The sequence below is a fragment of the Oncorhynchus nerka genome, linkage group LG22 (assembly GCF_034236695.1).
Source record: "Oncorhynchus nerka isolate Pitt River linkage group LG22, Oner_Uvic_2.0, whole genome shotgun sequence".
Taxonomy (NCBI): Eukaryota; Metazoa; Chordata; class Actinopteri; order Salmoniformes; family Salmonidae; genus Oncorhynchus; species Oncorhynchus nerka.
In genome coordinates this window covers 69205150-69222373 of record NC_088417.1, presented here as the reverse complement: position 1 = coordinate 69222373, position 17224 = coordinate 69205150, and the positions used below count along the sequence as shown (strand labels likewise).

The following is a 17224-nucleotide window of genomic DNA, read 5'->3' as shown; positions in this document are numbered from 1 at the left end:
CATGACATTTAATGCTCGTGACATTCAGGCCCTACCCTACCCAGTCTGATTGCTTCCTCCAAATTTACGGCCCTGCCCTGCTGAATCAGAAATAACTTCCCCCATATCCATTAGCAGCTTGTCACTGTCTGTCCCCTGCTCCCTGAGCTGCCGCTCTGCGTGTGTGAGTGTCCATAGCAACGGCTCCGCTTTGGGCTTCTCAATGGCAAGACGTGAGAGAGCTGTTAGCTAGCTACTTTTCGTCACTCTAAACTCACAGAACATTTATTTTCTTTGTAAGACTCCCCTGTCAGCTCAGACAGTGTTCTGGTCACCATGTTATGATCTTAGTCAGATGTGACTGTACAGATACATTGCACAGCAGGGCAAAAAAAGGTAAATAATGAAACCTGTTCAATTTGGTTTAAATAATGCAACAAAAAAAAAGTGTTGGAGAAGAAAGTAAAAGTGCAATATGTTCCATGTAAAATATGTGCCATGTAAGAAAGCTAACTAAGTTCCTTGCTCAGAACATGAGAACATATGAAAGCTGGTGGGTCCTTTTAACATGATTCTTCAATATTCCCAGGTAAGACGTTTTAGGTTGTAGTTATTATAAGAATTATAGGACTATTTCCCTCTATACCATTTGTATTTCATTCAACTTTGACTATTGGATGTTCTTATAGGCACTTTAGTATTGCCAGTGTAACAGTATAGCTTCCGTCCCTCTCCTCGCTCCTCCCTGGGCTCGAACCAGCAACAAAACGACAATTAGCGCGCGCTAACTAGCTAGCCATTTCACTTCGGTTACACAAGCCTCATCTCGGGAGTTGATAAGCTTGACGCACAACGAAGAGCTGCTGGCAAAACGCACGAAAGTGCTGTTTGAATGAATGTTTACGCGCCTGCTTCTGACTACCACCACTCAGTCAGATACTTAGATACTTGTATGCTCAGTCAGATTATATGCAACGCAGGACACGCTAGATAATATCTAGTAATATCATCAACCATGTGTAGTTAACTAGTGATTATGATTGATTGTTTTTTATAAGATACATTTAATGCTAGCTAGCAACTTACCTTGGCTTACTGTATTTGCGTAACGGTCTCCTTGTGGAATGCAATGAGAGAGAGGCAGGTCGTTATTGCGTTGGACTAGTTAACTGTAAGGTTGCAAGAGTGTATCCTCGAGCTGACAAGGTGAAAATCTCATTCTGCCCCTGAACAAGGCAGTTAACCCACGGTTCCTAGGCCGTCATTGAAAATAAGAATGTGTTCTTAACTGACTTGCCTAGTTAAATAAAGATTAAATAAAGGTGTAAAAAATAAAAATAGGCACCCAAAAATACCGATTTCCGATTGTTATGAAAACTTGATATCGGCCCTAATTAATCAGCCATTCCGATTAATCGGTCGACCTCTAGTGCAGACAATGGAACATGACTATTACTGCAGTCCTTCCCTCACACCCCCAACAGTCTTCCAGGTCAGACAAGCTACAGTTTGATGTTCCTCTGTGGGAGAGATGAGGCTGTTTTTATAGTAGTTGTGGTTGGCTATAGCCTAGCCTATGTTTTGTCTCTGTCTAAGCCTTTTTATATTTGAGTTCAGGGGACATTTGAGCAATCTTTTTTTGTTTTTAAATTGTGTTTTTTTTGCGCCTCTGAGTGCCATTCACCACAGCAGTGAGTGCTCATCCCTCTATGTAAATGGAATCCTGGGAGCTCTTTCAGAAGAGCACTAAACGCAATCAATATCCTTTTGAAGATTTAACCAGATATGAGTCAGAATACATACGTTTCACAGCTGGAGTTTGTTTTTCCCTGTAGCTGACAGGCCTCCGGCTGCTGAGTCAGAGTAGGCTAACCACCTGAGAGAGCCGCCACTCTAACCTGAGCCAACGTCAGAGACGAGAGAGGCTCAGTCTGACTTAATACAGTGGAATGATGGAGCTGATGCTGCCGCTATGTGCTGCTGTTAGGGGTCATTGTGCGGTTCTCTGGTCTAAACGACCTGTTCATTGTGGCTGAACCTCTCACCTTGAGGTGTAAACTGCTCTGATTAGCCTATGTTAAAGGCTGATCCCTCTGGTGACCTGGAAGGAGTTATGTGATCCTTCCTTAACCCATACGAAGTCCTATCCAGTTGACCAGCTCTTCAAAATGATGAATGTCTTAAATGGAGCTGCTAGGGTTGTGCATCTTTCCCCTTCAAGATGATTCGATAGATATCTAGGTACATTGGTTCCGATACAATACAGAAACTATACGTTTTAGTTTGAAGTGATTCAGTGCGATTCGGTTAGATTAGAGGAACGAATTGATGTGATCCGATGCACTAAAATTTGTTCCATAAACACATATCCATCTTTCATTCTAAATTAAAATCTACTGCTGATGAAGCTCAGGAGCTGGCCCTCTGAGCTGGCGTGTATATATATATATATTTTAGATCTATGGTCTATGTAGACACTTTAGCTGAGCCATAAGGGAAACTGGGCATCTACCACACCCCACACTATCAGATAGGGGGAGCAACTTTTGATTTCAAATCACCATCGCCCACTAGCTCCTTTGTCATTTTTAGAGAGTAAAAGTGTTTATATAGCTAGTAATGTATTAATATTTATCTTTAAAAATAAACTATGACATAGCCAATGAGAGTATATACAGTGGGGAGAACAAGTATTTGATACACTGCCGATTTTGCAGGTTTTCCTACTTACAAAGCATGTAGAGGTCTGTCATTTTTATCATAGGTACACTTCAACTGTGAGAGACAGAATCTAAAACAAAATTTCAGAAAATCACATTGTATGATTTTTAAGTAATTAATTAGCATTTTATTGCTTGACATAAGTATTTGATACATCAGAAAAGCAGAACTTAATATTTGGTACAGAAACCTTTGTTTGCATTTACGGAGATCATACGTTTCCTGTAGTTCTTGACCATGTTTGCACACACTGCAGCAGGGATTTTGGCCCACTCCTCCATACAGACCTTCTCCAGATCCTTCAGGTTTCAGGGCTGTCGCTGGACAATACAGACTTTCAGCTCCCTCCAAAAATCTTCTATTGGGTTCAGGTCTGGAGACTGGCTAGGCCACTCCAGGACCTTGAGATGCTTCTTACGGAGCCACTCCTTAAGTTGCCCTGGCTGTGTGTTTCGGGTCGTTGTCATGCTGGAAGACCCAGCCACGACCCATCTTCAATGCTCTTACTGAGGAAAGGAGGTTGTTGGCCAAGATCTCGGGATTCATGGCCCCATCCATCCTCCCCTCAATACGGTGCAGTCGTCCTGTGCCCTTAGGCATCCCCAAAGAATGATGTTTCCACCTCCATGCTTCACGGTTGGGGTGGTGTTCTTGGAGTTGTACTCATACTTCTTCTTCCTCCAAACACGACGAGTGGAGTTTAGACCAAAAAGCTCTATTTTTGTCTCATCAGACCACATGACCTTCTCCCATTCCTCCTCTGGATCATCCAGATGGTCATTGGCAAACTTCAGACGGGCCTGAACATGCGCTGGCTTGAGCAGGGGGACCTTGCGTGCTCTGCAGGATCTTAATCCATGACGGTGTAGTGTGTTATTAATGGTTTTCTTTGAGACTGTGGTCCCAGCTCTCTTCAGGCCATTGACCAGGTCCTGCTGTGTAGTTCTGGGCTGATCCCTCACCTTCCTCATGATCATTGATGCCCCACAAGGTGAGATCTTGTGGTAGGTGATCAAATACTTATGTCATGCAATAAAATGCTAATTAATTACTTAAAAATCATACAATGTGATTTTCTGGATTTTTGTTTTAGATTCCGTCTCTCACAGTTGAAGTGTACCTATGATAAATTACAGACCTCTACATGAGTAGGAAGTAGGAAAATCGGCAGTGTATCAAATACTTGTTCTCCCCACTGTATATATCACACTGTTCAAAAATTAGGTGTGACTCAGAAATGTTGTTGTTTTTGAAAGAAAAGTAGACTTTGTTAATATTGTAAATGACTATTGTAGCTGGAAACGGATGATTTGTTATGGAATATCTACAAAGGCGTACAGAGGCCCAATATCAGTATAACCATCACTCCTGTGTTCCAATGGCACATTGTGTTAGCTAATCCAAGTTGATAATTTTAAAAGACTAATTGATCATTAGAAAACACTTTTGCAATTATGCACAGCTGAAAACTTTTCCTGATTTAAAGAAGCAATAAAACGGTCCTACTTTAGACTAGTTGAGTATCTGGAGCATCAGCATTTGTGGGTTCGATTACAGGCTCAAAATGGCCAGAAACAAAGGACTTTCTTCTGAAACTCGTCAGTCTATTTTTGTTCTGAGAAATGAAGGCTATTTCATGCGGGAAATAGCCAAGAAACTGAAGATCTCGTCCAATGCTGTGTACTACTCCCTTCACAGAACAGCACAAACTGGCTCTAACCAGACTAGAAAGAGGAGTGGGAGGCCCCAGTGCACAACTGAGCAAGAGGACAAGTACATTAGAGTGTCTAGTTTGAGAAACAGACTTCTCACAAGTTCTCAACTGGCAGCTTCATTAAATAGTACCCGCAAAATACCAGTCTCAATGTCAACAGTGAAGAGGAGACTCTGGGATACTGGCCTTTTAGGCAGAGTTGCTAAGAAAAAGCCATATCTCAGACTGGCCAGTAAAAATAAAAGATTAAGATGGGCAAAAGAACACAGACACTGGACAGAGGAAGATTGGAAAAAAGTGTTATGGACAAATGAATCGGAGGTGTTCGGATCACAAAGAAGAACTTTCGTGAGACGCAGAAAAGATGCTGGATGGGTGCTTGACGCCATCTGTCAGTGCATGGTGGAGGCACTGTGATGGTCTGGGAGTGCTTTGGTGGTGGTTTAAGTGGGATAATTGTACAGGGTAAAAGGGATCTTGAAGAAGGAAGGCTATCATGTGCAATGACATACTCTGTGGACGGTGCTTAATTGGAGCCAATTTGCTCCTACAACAGGACAGTTCACAGTTCACAGTTCCAAACTATGCAATAACTATTTATGGAAGAAGCAGTCCGCTGGTATTCAGTCTATAATGGAGTGGCCAGCACAGTCACCAGATCTCAACCCTATTGAGCTGTTGTGGGAGCAGCTTGACTGTATGGTATGTAAGAAGTGCACATCAAGCCAATCCAACTTGTGGAAGGTGCTTTAGGAAGCATGGGGTGAAATAAATCTCTTCAGATTACCTCAACAAATTGACAACTAGAATGTCACAGGTCTGTAAGGCTATAGTTGCTGCAACTAGAGAATTCTTTGATGAAAGCAAATTTTGAAGGACACAATTATGATTTCAATTAAGTCATTATAACCTTGGCAACATCTTGACTATATTTCCTATTAATTTTGCAACTCACTTCATGTGTGCTTTCATGGAAAACAAGGACATTTCTAAGTGACCCCTAACCTTTGAACGGTGCGTGTTTGCATACAGATTGTTTCAAGCAAAACTATTCAAGTTCACCCTCAGCGAGAATCTAAATGTAATGTAAGCCCTGATCAGCATGTAGCCTTCCTATAATTACATTGGTTGTCACTCAACAAATAATGCCTAATATTGCGCAGGTCATTTTATAAACATTTGAACGCTGTAGGTGATGCGCAGATGTGCCAAATCAGGAAAATGCCTCCCTCTCTTTGGTCAAGGTGCGACTCTACGCATAGCGCACAGTTTGACTAGGCTACTGATATTGTCTGGGGTTGTTTGACATTCAAAATGAATTGCAGTTCAATGACTGTTAACATAATTACATACTTAGCTTGACACTGGAGTGGACGCAGTTGTCACAAAAGATTAGGTATTTTCGGAAGGTAAAAAAAAGTAATTTGAACAAAATAAATTGTGGACCAGCGAATTGTAACACAGATTTTCTGACCGACGCGTGCAACATTTGGATCGTTTTGGGTCCCAGGGACCAATGCACTCATATCTTAAAAATTTGAACCCGGGGACTGATGCATATCGGTGAATCGTTACATCCTTAGGTGCCGTCCATGCTGAAGCTTTTGGGCACTAGACCTCTCTCTATAGTTGGAGATTGAGAAACATGCTGTCTTTGCCGTAGCTGTGCCCAGAGCTACTATTCCACCAACCCACTGAGCATGAATGGCTTTCAGGGTATTTATTTTGGGGTGGTAAAGTGTAATCTGTGGCTTTCAGTACTAATTCCAGCTTTGGACCAAATGCCTTTTATGAATTGTGGTAATAGGCCAATGTTTTGGGAATACAGTAGAATATTTAGGCTAATACATTAATCATTTGCACCATATGCTGTTCAGCTCTATCTAGATGGACCTGCCTAAATACACTATCACCCATATGAATGCAACGTAAAAAGGTAATAGATGTCTGCTTAACCCACTATATGAACCTCTTGGGTTAGTTTTTGTTCACCCCAACCAGTTAAAAGCCCCTCTTCTTCCCCATCCACCACTCAGTAGAGCAGCGGCAGGACCAAAGTGTGACTAATTAACTCTCTGGTGTACTGTACAAATGTGAGCTCTGTCTGTGATCCAGGCTTAGCTCTGCAGCTGTTGACATCTGCGACACTTTCAGCCATGTCAAGTTCTATTTGGACATGATATCACCATGACCCCTGACCCATTTTTTTTACTACCAACCTCCTACCCTGGCCCCAACGACTCCTAAACTGTGTCAATAATCAAATGTCCTTGCCCAATGTAGGCCTACACACACAAAAAGCAGTTCCCTATAGCTAAGGGAGTGTTACTAAGTAGGTTAAACCAACCTTTCATCATGATAGAATTCAACTCATTTTGCCAAGAACACTATAAGGAACTATGAGTTGTTTTCAGAAAACAGAATTTCCGTCACCTTTTGTTCTAAATGGCCTGTTAGTGACATGTACTACACGTCTACAGTAGATTTACAATGGCGATATTCTATCGATCCTCTGAAACTAAGCCTGGCCATACCTCTAAAGACATAATCAGAGGTGTGGCCTACTATCTCCAGTCTAGGACAGCATTGATGAATAGTAGAGAAGGGAAAGAACAGGTTCTGATGGAGTGAGCGAGCCTGAGCCATGAAAATACAGGCTGTCTGGTCTTAGATTACATATGTTAAGATTAGGCCTACGGTTTCCATGACAGCCCCCACATTCACTGACCCTCCCGGCCTCCAGTCTGGAGAGTTGTGGCAAAGTGTGTTTGCTAAATAGACAGAGCAGGATTAGATCAGATGGATAAGAGCATGACTACTTTAGGGCCGAGGATTAGAGTTTCCGATTGTCGTTAGTTACTACTAACCATGGCATGGTGACTCATCATTCTTCATGTAATGTTTGCCTGCTCTGTATATGCTCCCTTAGCTTTTACTCTGACACCATTCAATTCAAACAGGAGTTACCCTACTCAATGATCGTTTGCGTTTGCCTATCTATGCTCCCTGTGCTTTTACACAGACCAATACCATTCAAACAGTACTCTGACTCTGAGGGCATGGTGGATGGTTTACGCAGTGCTCAGATGAGGTTGTTCTGTGGCTGCTCTGTGGCTTTGTTTCTCTGAAGGCCAGGTAAACGGCTTCCACTGGAGATGTGCTAAAGCCAACAAAAGGATGATTCACAGGCTGGAGTGTTCTGGAGCCTATTTCTCATCAGCGTTGTGCTTATGCCTCTGACGAGTTGACTGCCACTGCCGAAGACATTGACTCACCTCTGAATTGTGTGTGTGATAGAGAGTAGTGCTGGCTAGCTGCTAAGCTGCTTAGCACATGGCTGGGAGCTTAGCTCCACTCTGTTTGGCTGGTGGTACACTGCTCTGGTTGTGGGCCTGTGATATGACTGTTGGGCCTGTGTTATTTTGTGATGGGACGAACCAGTCGGTGGTCGAAGCCTGATTATCTGATCGCTTAATACATGGCTTTTGGCTTGGTGGTTTCTGAAGCCCCTGGTAACTGGTATGCAGGTTGGACTTTGGGAAAGTTCAGTAGCCAGGGACACACACACCGTCCCAGACCAGCTCTCCAAGCCTCTAGAATTTTCTAGCCTCACAGCTTCCTCATAAGACTAATTCACCACACAGCTGTCTGTTTCAGGGTACACACCAATATTATTGTATAGGCATAATTTGGCTTGTTCTTAGTATAAACACGGTGTGCTTGTGTGACGGTTGGTTAGCACAAGCAAGTCAGCTGATGATCATGTCTTAAAGCCTACAGCGTTGGACAACTCAATGCTTTTCTGTTTTCTGTGACAGGCAGCCAAGCTGCCCACAGTGTCTGCGTTTTAGGGTTGGATGATTTATATTGTGAATGGGTATGGATCCACGTACCGGTATGGATTTTTACAATATCATTTTATAACATTATTTTGATAGTGCTAAATTATACTGAACAAAAATATATAAACGCAACATTCAACAATTTTACTGAGTTGCAGTTCATATAAGTAAATCAGTCAATTGAAATAAATAAATTGGGCCCTGATCTAATGGATTTCACATGACTGGGCAGTGGTGCAGCCACCCACTGGAGAGCTAGGCCCAGCCAATCAGAATGAGTTTTTCCCCACAAAAGGGCTTTAGTACAGACAGAAATACTCCTCAGATCCATCAGCTGTCCAGGTGGCTGACCTCAGACAGTGCCGCAGGTGAAGAAGCTGGAAGTGGAGGTCATCGGCTGGTGTGGTTACACGTGGTCTACGGTTGTGAGACTTGTTGGACGTACCTACAAATTCTCTAAAACTATGTTGGAGGCGGCTTATGGTAAATAAATTAACATTAAATTCTCCGGCAAAGGCTCTGGTGGACATTCCTGCAGTCAGCATGCCAACTGCTGGGGCGGCAGGTATCCTAGTGGTTAGAGAGTTGGGCCAGTAACTGAAAGATTGCTGGTTTGAATCCCTGAGCTGACAAGGTAAAAATCTGTCTTTCTGCCCCTGAACGAGGCACTGTTCCCCGTAGGCTTTCATTGTAAATAAGAATTAGTTCTTAACTGACTTGTCCAGGTTAAAGGTTAAAAAAATATATATATATATGCACATTTTAGTGGCCTTTTCTTGTCCCCAGCGCAAAGTGCACCTGTGTAATAATGATCATGCTTCTTGATATGCCACACCTGTCAGGTGGATGGATTCTCTTGGCAAAGGAGAAATGCTCACTAACAGGGATGTAAACAAATTTGTGCATAAAATTAGATAAATTAGCTTTTTGTGTTTATGAAAAATGTATGGGATCTTTTTATTTCAGCTTATGAAACATGGGACCAACACCTTACATTTTGCATCCATATTTTTGTTTAGTATGAATGAAAAGTTCTACAAATTGGACAACTTTGCTGTCAGTTTTGTCCAAGTTTGGTCCGGGTATAAAACTATAAGAGTGGAGAAAAACCATTAATATCACTAATTAATTTGTTGCCATTCTAGGATCATGCACTAATCTTAACATATATTTAAAACTTTTATTATTCAGAAACATAAAATACTGCGCCACCGCCATAAATTATACAAATATTGTGATATGATATTTTGGCCATATCACCCAGCCCTAGTGTTTGTTTGAGAGCTGGGCTTGGCTAAAGTTCTTGGCCTCCACTTCCTCTTTTGTCTGGGAAATGGCTTCAGTTAAGTGTCTTCCTGTTGGCCCTGACATGAATGTAAAAGAGCAGGAAATAGCCTTATCACGTTGACATGATTTTAGTTTGAGCTTTCATTTTTTTCATCCTTTATCTTAAAGCTGAGGCGAATGCTTTCTGATGACTGATATTGACTGAACTTTTTGGGGGTAGTTTATAGGCCTAGCACATTTAGACTCGTCATTTGGTGGCCGCATGCCATTACCTCTTCTCTCTTTCCTGGAGAAGTGTCTGAGGTGAACCTACCTAACGAGCATCCGTCTTACTGCCTTGTACTCAGTCTTGACCTAGACCAATCCCCTAGCTGCAGGCTCCAGCACGTCTGTCTGCGTGATATGTAGGCTGAAGACGAAGCCTGTACAAGCATGCTCGCTTGTTTGCTCACTTTCTCTCTCACACTGTGTGCGCTCCATTCAGTGTTTTCATGATTGCCAGTGTCCCCGGTTTACTTCAAGGTTAGTTTGACTTTGGATGTGGTGTCTGAGGTAAATTCCCCTGCATTTTCTCTGTGTGTTAAATGCGTTGGAGAGAATGGCCTCTTGCAGTCCAAATTGAGGAAGTGTTGTTAATCCCAGGTGATCCTTTCCCTCTGGGGAAGCTGGAGGTTCTAATATGACCCAACACTCAGTCTCTGGAGCGCTCACAGTCTCTGGAGCGCTCACAGTCTCTGGAGCGCTCACAGTCTCTGGAGCGCTCACAGTCTCTGGAGCGCTCACACCACAGCAGAGCAACTTCTCTCTTAATAGTTACTCAATGAGATTCTTCAGAAGGATTTCAGAAACATCCTTAAACAGGAAGGCCTGCCTAAAACATTTATCTTTGAAAATGATGGTACTTAACTCTGTTCTTTTACAAATTCGGTTAACCTGAAATGCATTAATGGGCTTGTTTCTTTGAAAAGCTGTTTTAGATATTGAGAAGATGATAGCTAGTAATTTAGGTTAGTCTGTGCTGGCAGGTCACTGCAATCTTTAGATAGTCCCTATTAAAATGGTAAATTCAGCCCAGCATATATCTGTCCATTTTAAGATCGGTCAATCTCCCAGCCCTGCTCTCTCAATGGTTCAGAAGCTAAGCCCACTATAAGTAGCTTTCCCCTGGACACAAAAACACTTAAATCTGCCTATTTTAGGCTGCTTTCAATGGGTTTATTCCAAAAAGGAAATGTTTGTCAAATGCGGTAAGTCAGTACTGTAAGAGCGTTATAGTTTTATGTCCTTCTAGAACAGCATCTAGAGCAGGAAATAATTGAAATCTGCAGTGGCTTGACTTTGAAAAAAGAGCAAAGCCAACAGTACCTTTTTTTTTACTGTATCATTTCAGTTCTTAGTCCTCTGTTTCCTAGAAATATGTCCCTCAGTTCAATATCTTGAAATACATATAGTATTTATTGCTAAACAGAACATGTAGCTAATTGTTTTCTCTGACTGATTGCTATGTGTCTCGCTCTTGCTCTGCTTGCTGCAGGTGTGTCCCATGCGACCCTCCTGCACTCCAAATCCCTACGGGGTCACCGAGAGTGTTTTGAGAAGTACCACCTCATCGCCAACCAGAAGCTGTCCCGCTCCAAGGTCTCCCGCAGTGCCTACGAGGGAATGAAGCTAGCCCTGAGCCAGAAGATCAGCCGTATTGTTCAGTACGCCCAGAACAAAGACTCCGTCAGCATAGAGGGAGGTCCTGTCCGCCGGGGGGGCAAGCACCAGCTCCTTTGCTACAGCCAGAATGGAGAACGTACACTTCTTCCCCAGTCAGACGCCCAAGTGCCTCGCTATACCCCATGCTGGAACCAGGGGACGGGGGCAGGAGGGCTGCCGGACTACGCCACAGGCATGCTGGAGTGCCACTCGGCCGAGGGGCTGGGGCTACTGGAGGATGGGCAGGGCCTGTGGGGGTCCACAGGGAGGAGGGGTCTTCATAGCCACAGCCAGTGTTCTGGAGGAGACCACCAGCTGCTGCACTCAAACAATGGCCACAGCAGAGACGAGTGTGAGTTCTTCATACCAACTGTAATGAACACTAACTGGCTTCCTCTATTCCCAACACACCACACTGGCTGTGGTCAGATGTTCTACCCCTCTGTTCTCCAGAAGTGAGCTCTCTGCATACAGAATAAACATTGTATTGATGTAGCCTAAGCATGGGGCTAGAGGAAGCCTCTGGGAACGAGTGCACCATTTTAGGAGGGTAGAGAAGTCAGACTGTAGCCAGTGTTATTTAGCCCAGTCATCACTGGAGAGGCTTCAGGGGATCTGCCTTTCCTGCATACATTCCCTTCATCAGAGACAGCTCAAGGCTGGATCAGAAAGTGTCTGCCTCTGTGATGAATGGCATTGAGTGGGAGGAGGCGTGTTGAAAAGGGAGGAAACGTGGGAGGGAGACAGATGGGATGTGCCGCGTCCATTTCTCTCCTCCTGATCTGTTCTCTGATCTTTTTTATATGGACTCCTATCTCTTCCATCTCCCCTACTACTCATTAATGGCACACAAGACAATGTAGTGATGCAGGCAAGGGCTCAGTTTTTAGAGCATCCTCCTCACACATTCCTCCTTGACCACCACTTTCCCTCCTTTCCCCATACCATCACACTCCAGAGAAAAGCTTTCTCTCTCCTACCTCAGTGTCCACGTCCCGTCCCTGTAACAGCACCAATGTTTTTTGTGCCTGCTGCACGTCCTTTGGGTAGAGGGATAACTCCCAAGGACGGTGGCTCTTTCATGCTGTTGTTAGAATTCCATTCCTTTAGTAAATGACGACTGTAGCTATATGACTCTTCGCTCTGCGTAGTTCGTTGTTGCTATGTGTCAAGTCCCTGAGGTTGCATTAGTTGTTTAGTTAGAGGACTGTTCTGAACAAGTTTTCTTTACTTTATCACACATGCTGTGTTGTTCTTGTTTTGTGACCCAATCTGTGTTTTATCTTCCAGTGAATAAAATGAGTGTGGATGAACTCCACCAGCTGAATGGCCAGCTCCTGCTACAGATTCAAAGTAAGAACTTCAATAGATGGCTATTAAAGTGTAACTGTGAATTATATATTTGAGTGCATGGGTTTGAAATGTCTCTTGTTTTAAACGACCATAAATGAAAGGAAGTGAATATGTTGCATTATTGTTTTTGATGTGTCTTTGTGAGGTGGAATTATGTTTTGCTGGTACTGTGTTGTCATTGCTGTCTGCCCCCTCTGCTTAATCTGTTTAATTGATTTCCTTGTTTGTCACAAATTGTTGTCTTTGTGTGTGGTCCCTGGCTTGCAATATACTGCTTTGCTCTGTGATCTCTGTCATGCCATCCAGTGTGTGTGTTAACCCTGTGCTATACTGATCTCTGCCTCCCCTCTACAGAGGTGTTTGAGGAGCTGACGGTGGCTGTACAGGAGAAAGACTCGCTGGCGTCGGAGCTGCACGTTCGTCATATCGCTATCGAGCAGCTCTTCAAGAACTGTGCCAAGCTTCCCTGGCTGCAGATCAGCCGAGCCGGGTCCGGGGTCAAGGCCAGCAGCAATGCTCCCGTGGAGTGAGGGGAGTCTGGGGGTACCTACCTGGTTTGGCTGCCTCTCTCAAGGGGCTGGCTGTCTCACTCCCAGGGCTACAGACACAGGCTGGCCTCTAGCCAGTGCCCTTTGTATTGTGAAAGACTTGCTGCGTGGTGTGGTTTGTCGCAGATGAGTGAGGAATGGACTTGGCCTCCTCTCATCATGCTTAAGGCTTTCTGACTGCAGTACTTGAATAAAGGGCTTGAGGAAAGGCAATAAAATTGAAGGACCTTGGGAATCATCGACTTCAAAATGGGAACTGTGGGTTTTTGATCCCATCTGTTGGTGGACCTGTTGCCTATGCAGATAAAGTATTTTTGAAAGAATGTCTATTCAAATGCATTTGATTCAGTGACGTGAGCAAGATCTTGTTTGCATATCTAGCTAAAGTTGTTTTCTTTTCACCAACATTTTATTTTTTGGTTTTCATCTTTTACATTTAGCCTTCTTTTGTTATTTTCATTACACCATTTCCTCGCTCCTCAGCAAATATTTTGTTGACTTATTCTGCAGCTGTGGTAACTGTTTCTAAATGAGGAGTGAGATTTTATTTTGTAATCTGTGCAGTGAAACCCACTTCTGAGGTTTGAAGATTCTGTTACATCACCCACAATCTAGTTCTAAGTGGAGGTGGGATTTTAGCTGTTTTGGATTAGGGTGGAATTGATATTTTTTGGGTTTTGTATTTTCATTTTTTGTTAGTGGCATGCTGCAAATGCTATTCTCTGATCGTCTTAACTTAAGTTCTCTCTCTTTTCAACTGGTAAGGTATTTTATGGCTGTCGAGCACAAGTCATGCTTGTAGTTGATCAAGGGAGTGACATGAAATACATGCTGAAAGTAGAGAAGGCCTGACTCTAAGCGTTATATGGTCCAATCGCCAAACCAAAGTATTTAATTTGCTTCAAGGCAGCAAATGTCAGTATTTATTATTTTACTTGTGGCCTACAAGTATAGGCCTCGCTAGACCAACTAGAATTGATAGTGAAATGCAATAGAATACACTGATACCAAATTCACCTGAAATGTGGCTCAATGACAAATGTGTGATTCTATAACATAGGTTTAGCTGTAATGTCCTCTGTTATGAACCGTTCAACACTTCTCCCCTGGTTTCATGGTCTGTTATGTTGTGTTATGAATGTATGTAATCAATTATTTTAATATTGTTTTTCTCTTCTGGTTTTGGGTTTCAAATGTGATTTGGTTTGTACTTATTTTATTTATAATTTTAGCCAATTATTTTCTGGGGGTAGGCCTATGCCTTGTGGAGTTCAAATGTATGGATATGTGAACTCAAACTAGACTGCCGAATCCTGTTTTATCTTAACAGGATGTGTCCAACAATTACCCTTGCCTCCTGCTTTAAGGGCACTGATTGGAAGGAACCAATATAGCTGAAAGAACCCAAATAATGATTTGTTTCACCAATCCAGCCTGGTCAGATCAGTGATTTTGAGAGAGAGAAAAAGTGACAAACAAATTAACTATTCATGAACATTTGGGTAACAGCTGTACTAAGAACATGATTTCTTTATGTTTAGACACCCTCAAGTGGTGGTTTAAAATTACTGCAGAGGTTCGTACCACTGAAGTGGAGCCTCTTGGGATAGTTCTATAATTGGCCCAACATGAATTTGTATGTTTTGGGAAGAAAGAAACACTTAAAATCAGGTTGTGATGTATTTGAACCTCCCAATGTCAGTCACCCTCTTTATAAGAGATCAGATTTGACCCCTTTGGGGTTTACACAAAAGGTTTTAGCTCTGCTTTGTCTCATCTGAGCATGAGTTACTGATTTCTAGATACACTTAAAATAAGGGCTGTTTCTTGTAGACTTCCCCTGGTGTGACGTTTTGATAACCAAGTAAATCTCTCTCGGACAAGGTGACTTATCAATATATTTGGCTCTATTTACTCTGAATCTAAAATGCTAATTTGCATCAAAGTAGACATACAAAACTACAAATCCCTGCAAGCTCCTGCACGTCATCTCAAGCTGACACGTTTGCTAACATGTATTGTCAGTTTAAAACTTGCTCAAGACAGTTCACAGAATTGTCGATTTTTAAAGAAATGTAGCCAATTTATTAATTACTACATTTAGCTAACATTAGATACTTAATCAGTCTCACCAGGATCATGCCATTTGTAGTTCTTCATGATAGCCACATTAGCAGCTAATTTAGCATTTCATTTTTGGGGGGTAAATACAGGTGAATATATTGTTAAGTTGCCTTGTCCTAGAGAGATTTACATGGTTATAAAAACATCACACCAAGGGACGCCTGCATGAAACAACCCTTATTTTTAGTTTTTCAAAAAAATCCACTATGGGGAAAAATGAATGGTAGAAGAACAATATGAAACATTTCCCTGTTTGACTGCTTGTCTTCATGGGTATTATGACTCATACTGTGGTACTCTATAGTGTACTTATACCAGGGGATGGGGTGCCATTTCAGATTTGTCCACTGAGTGGTTTGTAGGTTTTGTAAAATTATATGTCTGAACGGTTGCTTCCCTGGTTGGAAAGACCTGTGAGCCACCTGTGTCTGTCTGGGGTAAATGTCCATTAGCTGTGTGTGTATCTGGAAATGTGTAGATACATACCCGTTACATTGCTTTCCCCTTTCTGCTAAATTTGACTTGACTCATTATTTACTTGGTCTGATATACATTAAAGGGATAGTTATACCAAATGACAAAATGACATTGCTTTCCTTACCCAGTAAAGTATGACAGCAATCCATGTTTTGTTTTTATTTCCCTGTCACTGTTTCCCGCATTTGGCATATTAGTTTTTTTGCGCATCATGTCCAACTCTTTCGATAGTATCTCAAATGTATTGTGAAACTCAGTAACTTATAGATGATTTGAACATGATGTGCAAAAAATGCTAAAGTCAGTACAAGGACTTGAATGGGATTTGTGCCACAAATGCTCCAACGTTCTTTTGTAAGGGGTGCCAGGAAAACTTAACCGAAGCATGGATTGTCATCATACATCGTCCAGTATGTCATTTGGGTGAACTATCCTACATATAGTCATGTGTGAACTATGCCTGTGCTGTGTGGATTTCTTTGTAGAAAATGTTTATTTGTGGAGCTGACTGCCTATATGAATTGTCTAAATTGTTTTGTATTTTTTCCAAAATATTTCAATAAAATATTTTTCATACATTTTCTGTTTGGTGTCATATTGTCTGAATAGATGTAGGCAAGGTATGACAACAATTGAGTTGACTACAAAACAACTTATGAGATCATGTTATGGAATCTAGTAAGTCAACAAGACTAAAAAAATGCGAGTTCAAATCAAGACCATGATTGTAATTTTGTCAAATCACCACCACAGAGTTCAAAATGTCCAGTATTTCAGAACATATGGATTATTTAGACATTCTATATTGTGAAAGAATGCATGCTGAGGGAAGATAATCTACAAATAATTGTTCCCCACTGTGTTTGGGTTAATAATGAGTGCCTTCTACACCTTCAGAGAAGGGATAGGGATTTATACAATTGTTATTATAATTATAATTACAAAATTATTTTCAATTATGTTCTGATTTAATCTCTTCAGTTTTTTCTGTAAAGGAAAGGGTTGAAGAGAAAAAAAAATCCAATCAGGATTTTTCTTTGCTGGTCTCTGCGGAGATACACCTAGCTAGCTAAATCAGCCATTGGCTAGGCCAATAGAAACTAGATAAAGGCATCTGCCATTCAACTGTATTAGGGCAACATTTTGGAGTGACAGTGGAATCAACCAATCACATTTTGACTTACTGGATGGGACTGTTTTTACAAAAATGTATGGAAACTGCTGCCTTCTTGAAGGTCAACAGGTCACTGCGCAATAGTGAGCAGTAGTTTCCCACAGTCTAGCTAGCTTTTGTTGTCGGCTAGTTTGCAGCGGCTGCAGCAGGTGTTGTCAAAGAAGATGTTGTTGCTAGTTTGTTAGCTTTTCCCTTTTCAAGAATAACTTTCAACAAGAAGTTAACTTTCAAAAGATCATCATCTGGTGAGTGCGCATGCTGTTAGCCATGTCTTTGAAAATAACTTGTGTGTGAAACATTGTTG

General features: G+C 42.0%; 1 protein-coding gene across 1 annotated transcript in view; it reads left to right on the top strand.

The window, feature by feature from the left end:
- Positions 1-16324, top strand: part of LOC115105554 (protein EURL homolog) — a 33317-nt gene extending 16993 nt beyond the window's left edge. The window contains exons 3-5 of the mRNA XM_029627730.2: positions 11078-11596; positions 12535-12597; positions 12952-16324. Of these exons, the coding sequence (XP_029483590.2) occupies positions 11078-11596; positions 12535-12597; positions 12952-13127 (758 nt within the window). The 3' untranslated portion in view covers positions 13128-16324. The remainder of the gene's footprint in view (positions 1-11077; positions 11597-12534; positions 12598-12951) is intronic.
- Positions 16325-17224: the final 900 nt, after the last annotated feature.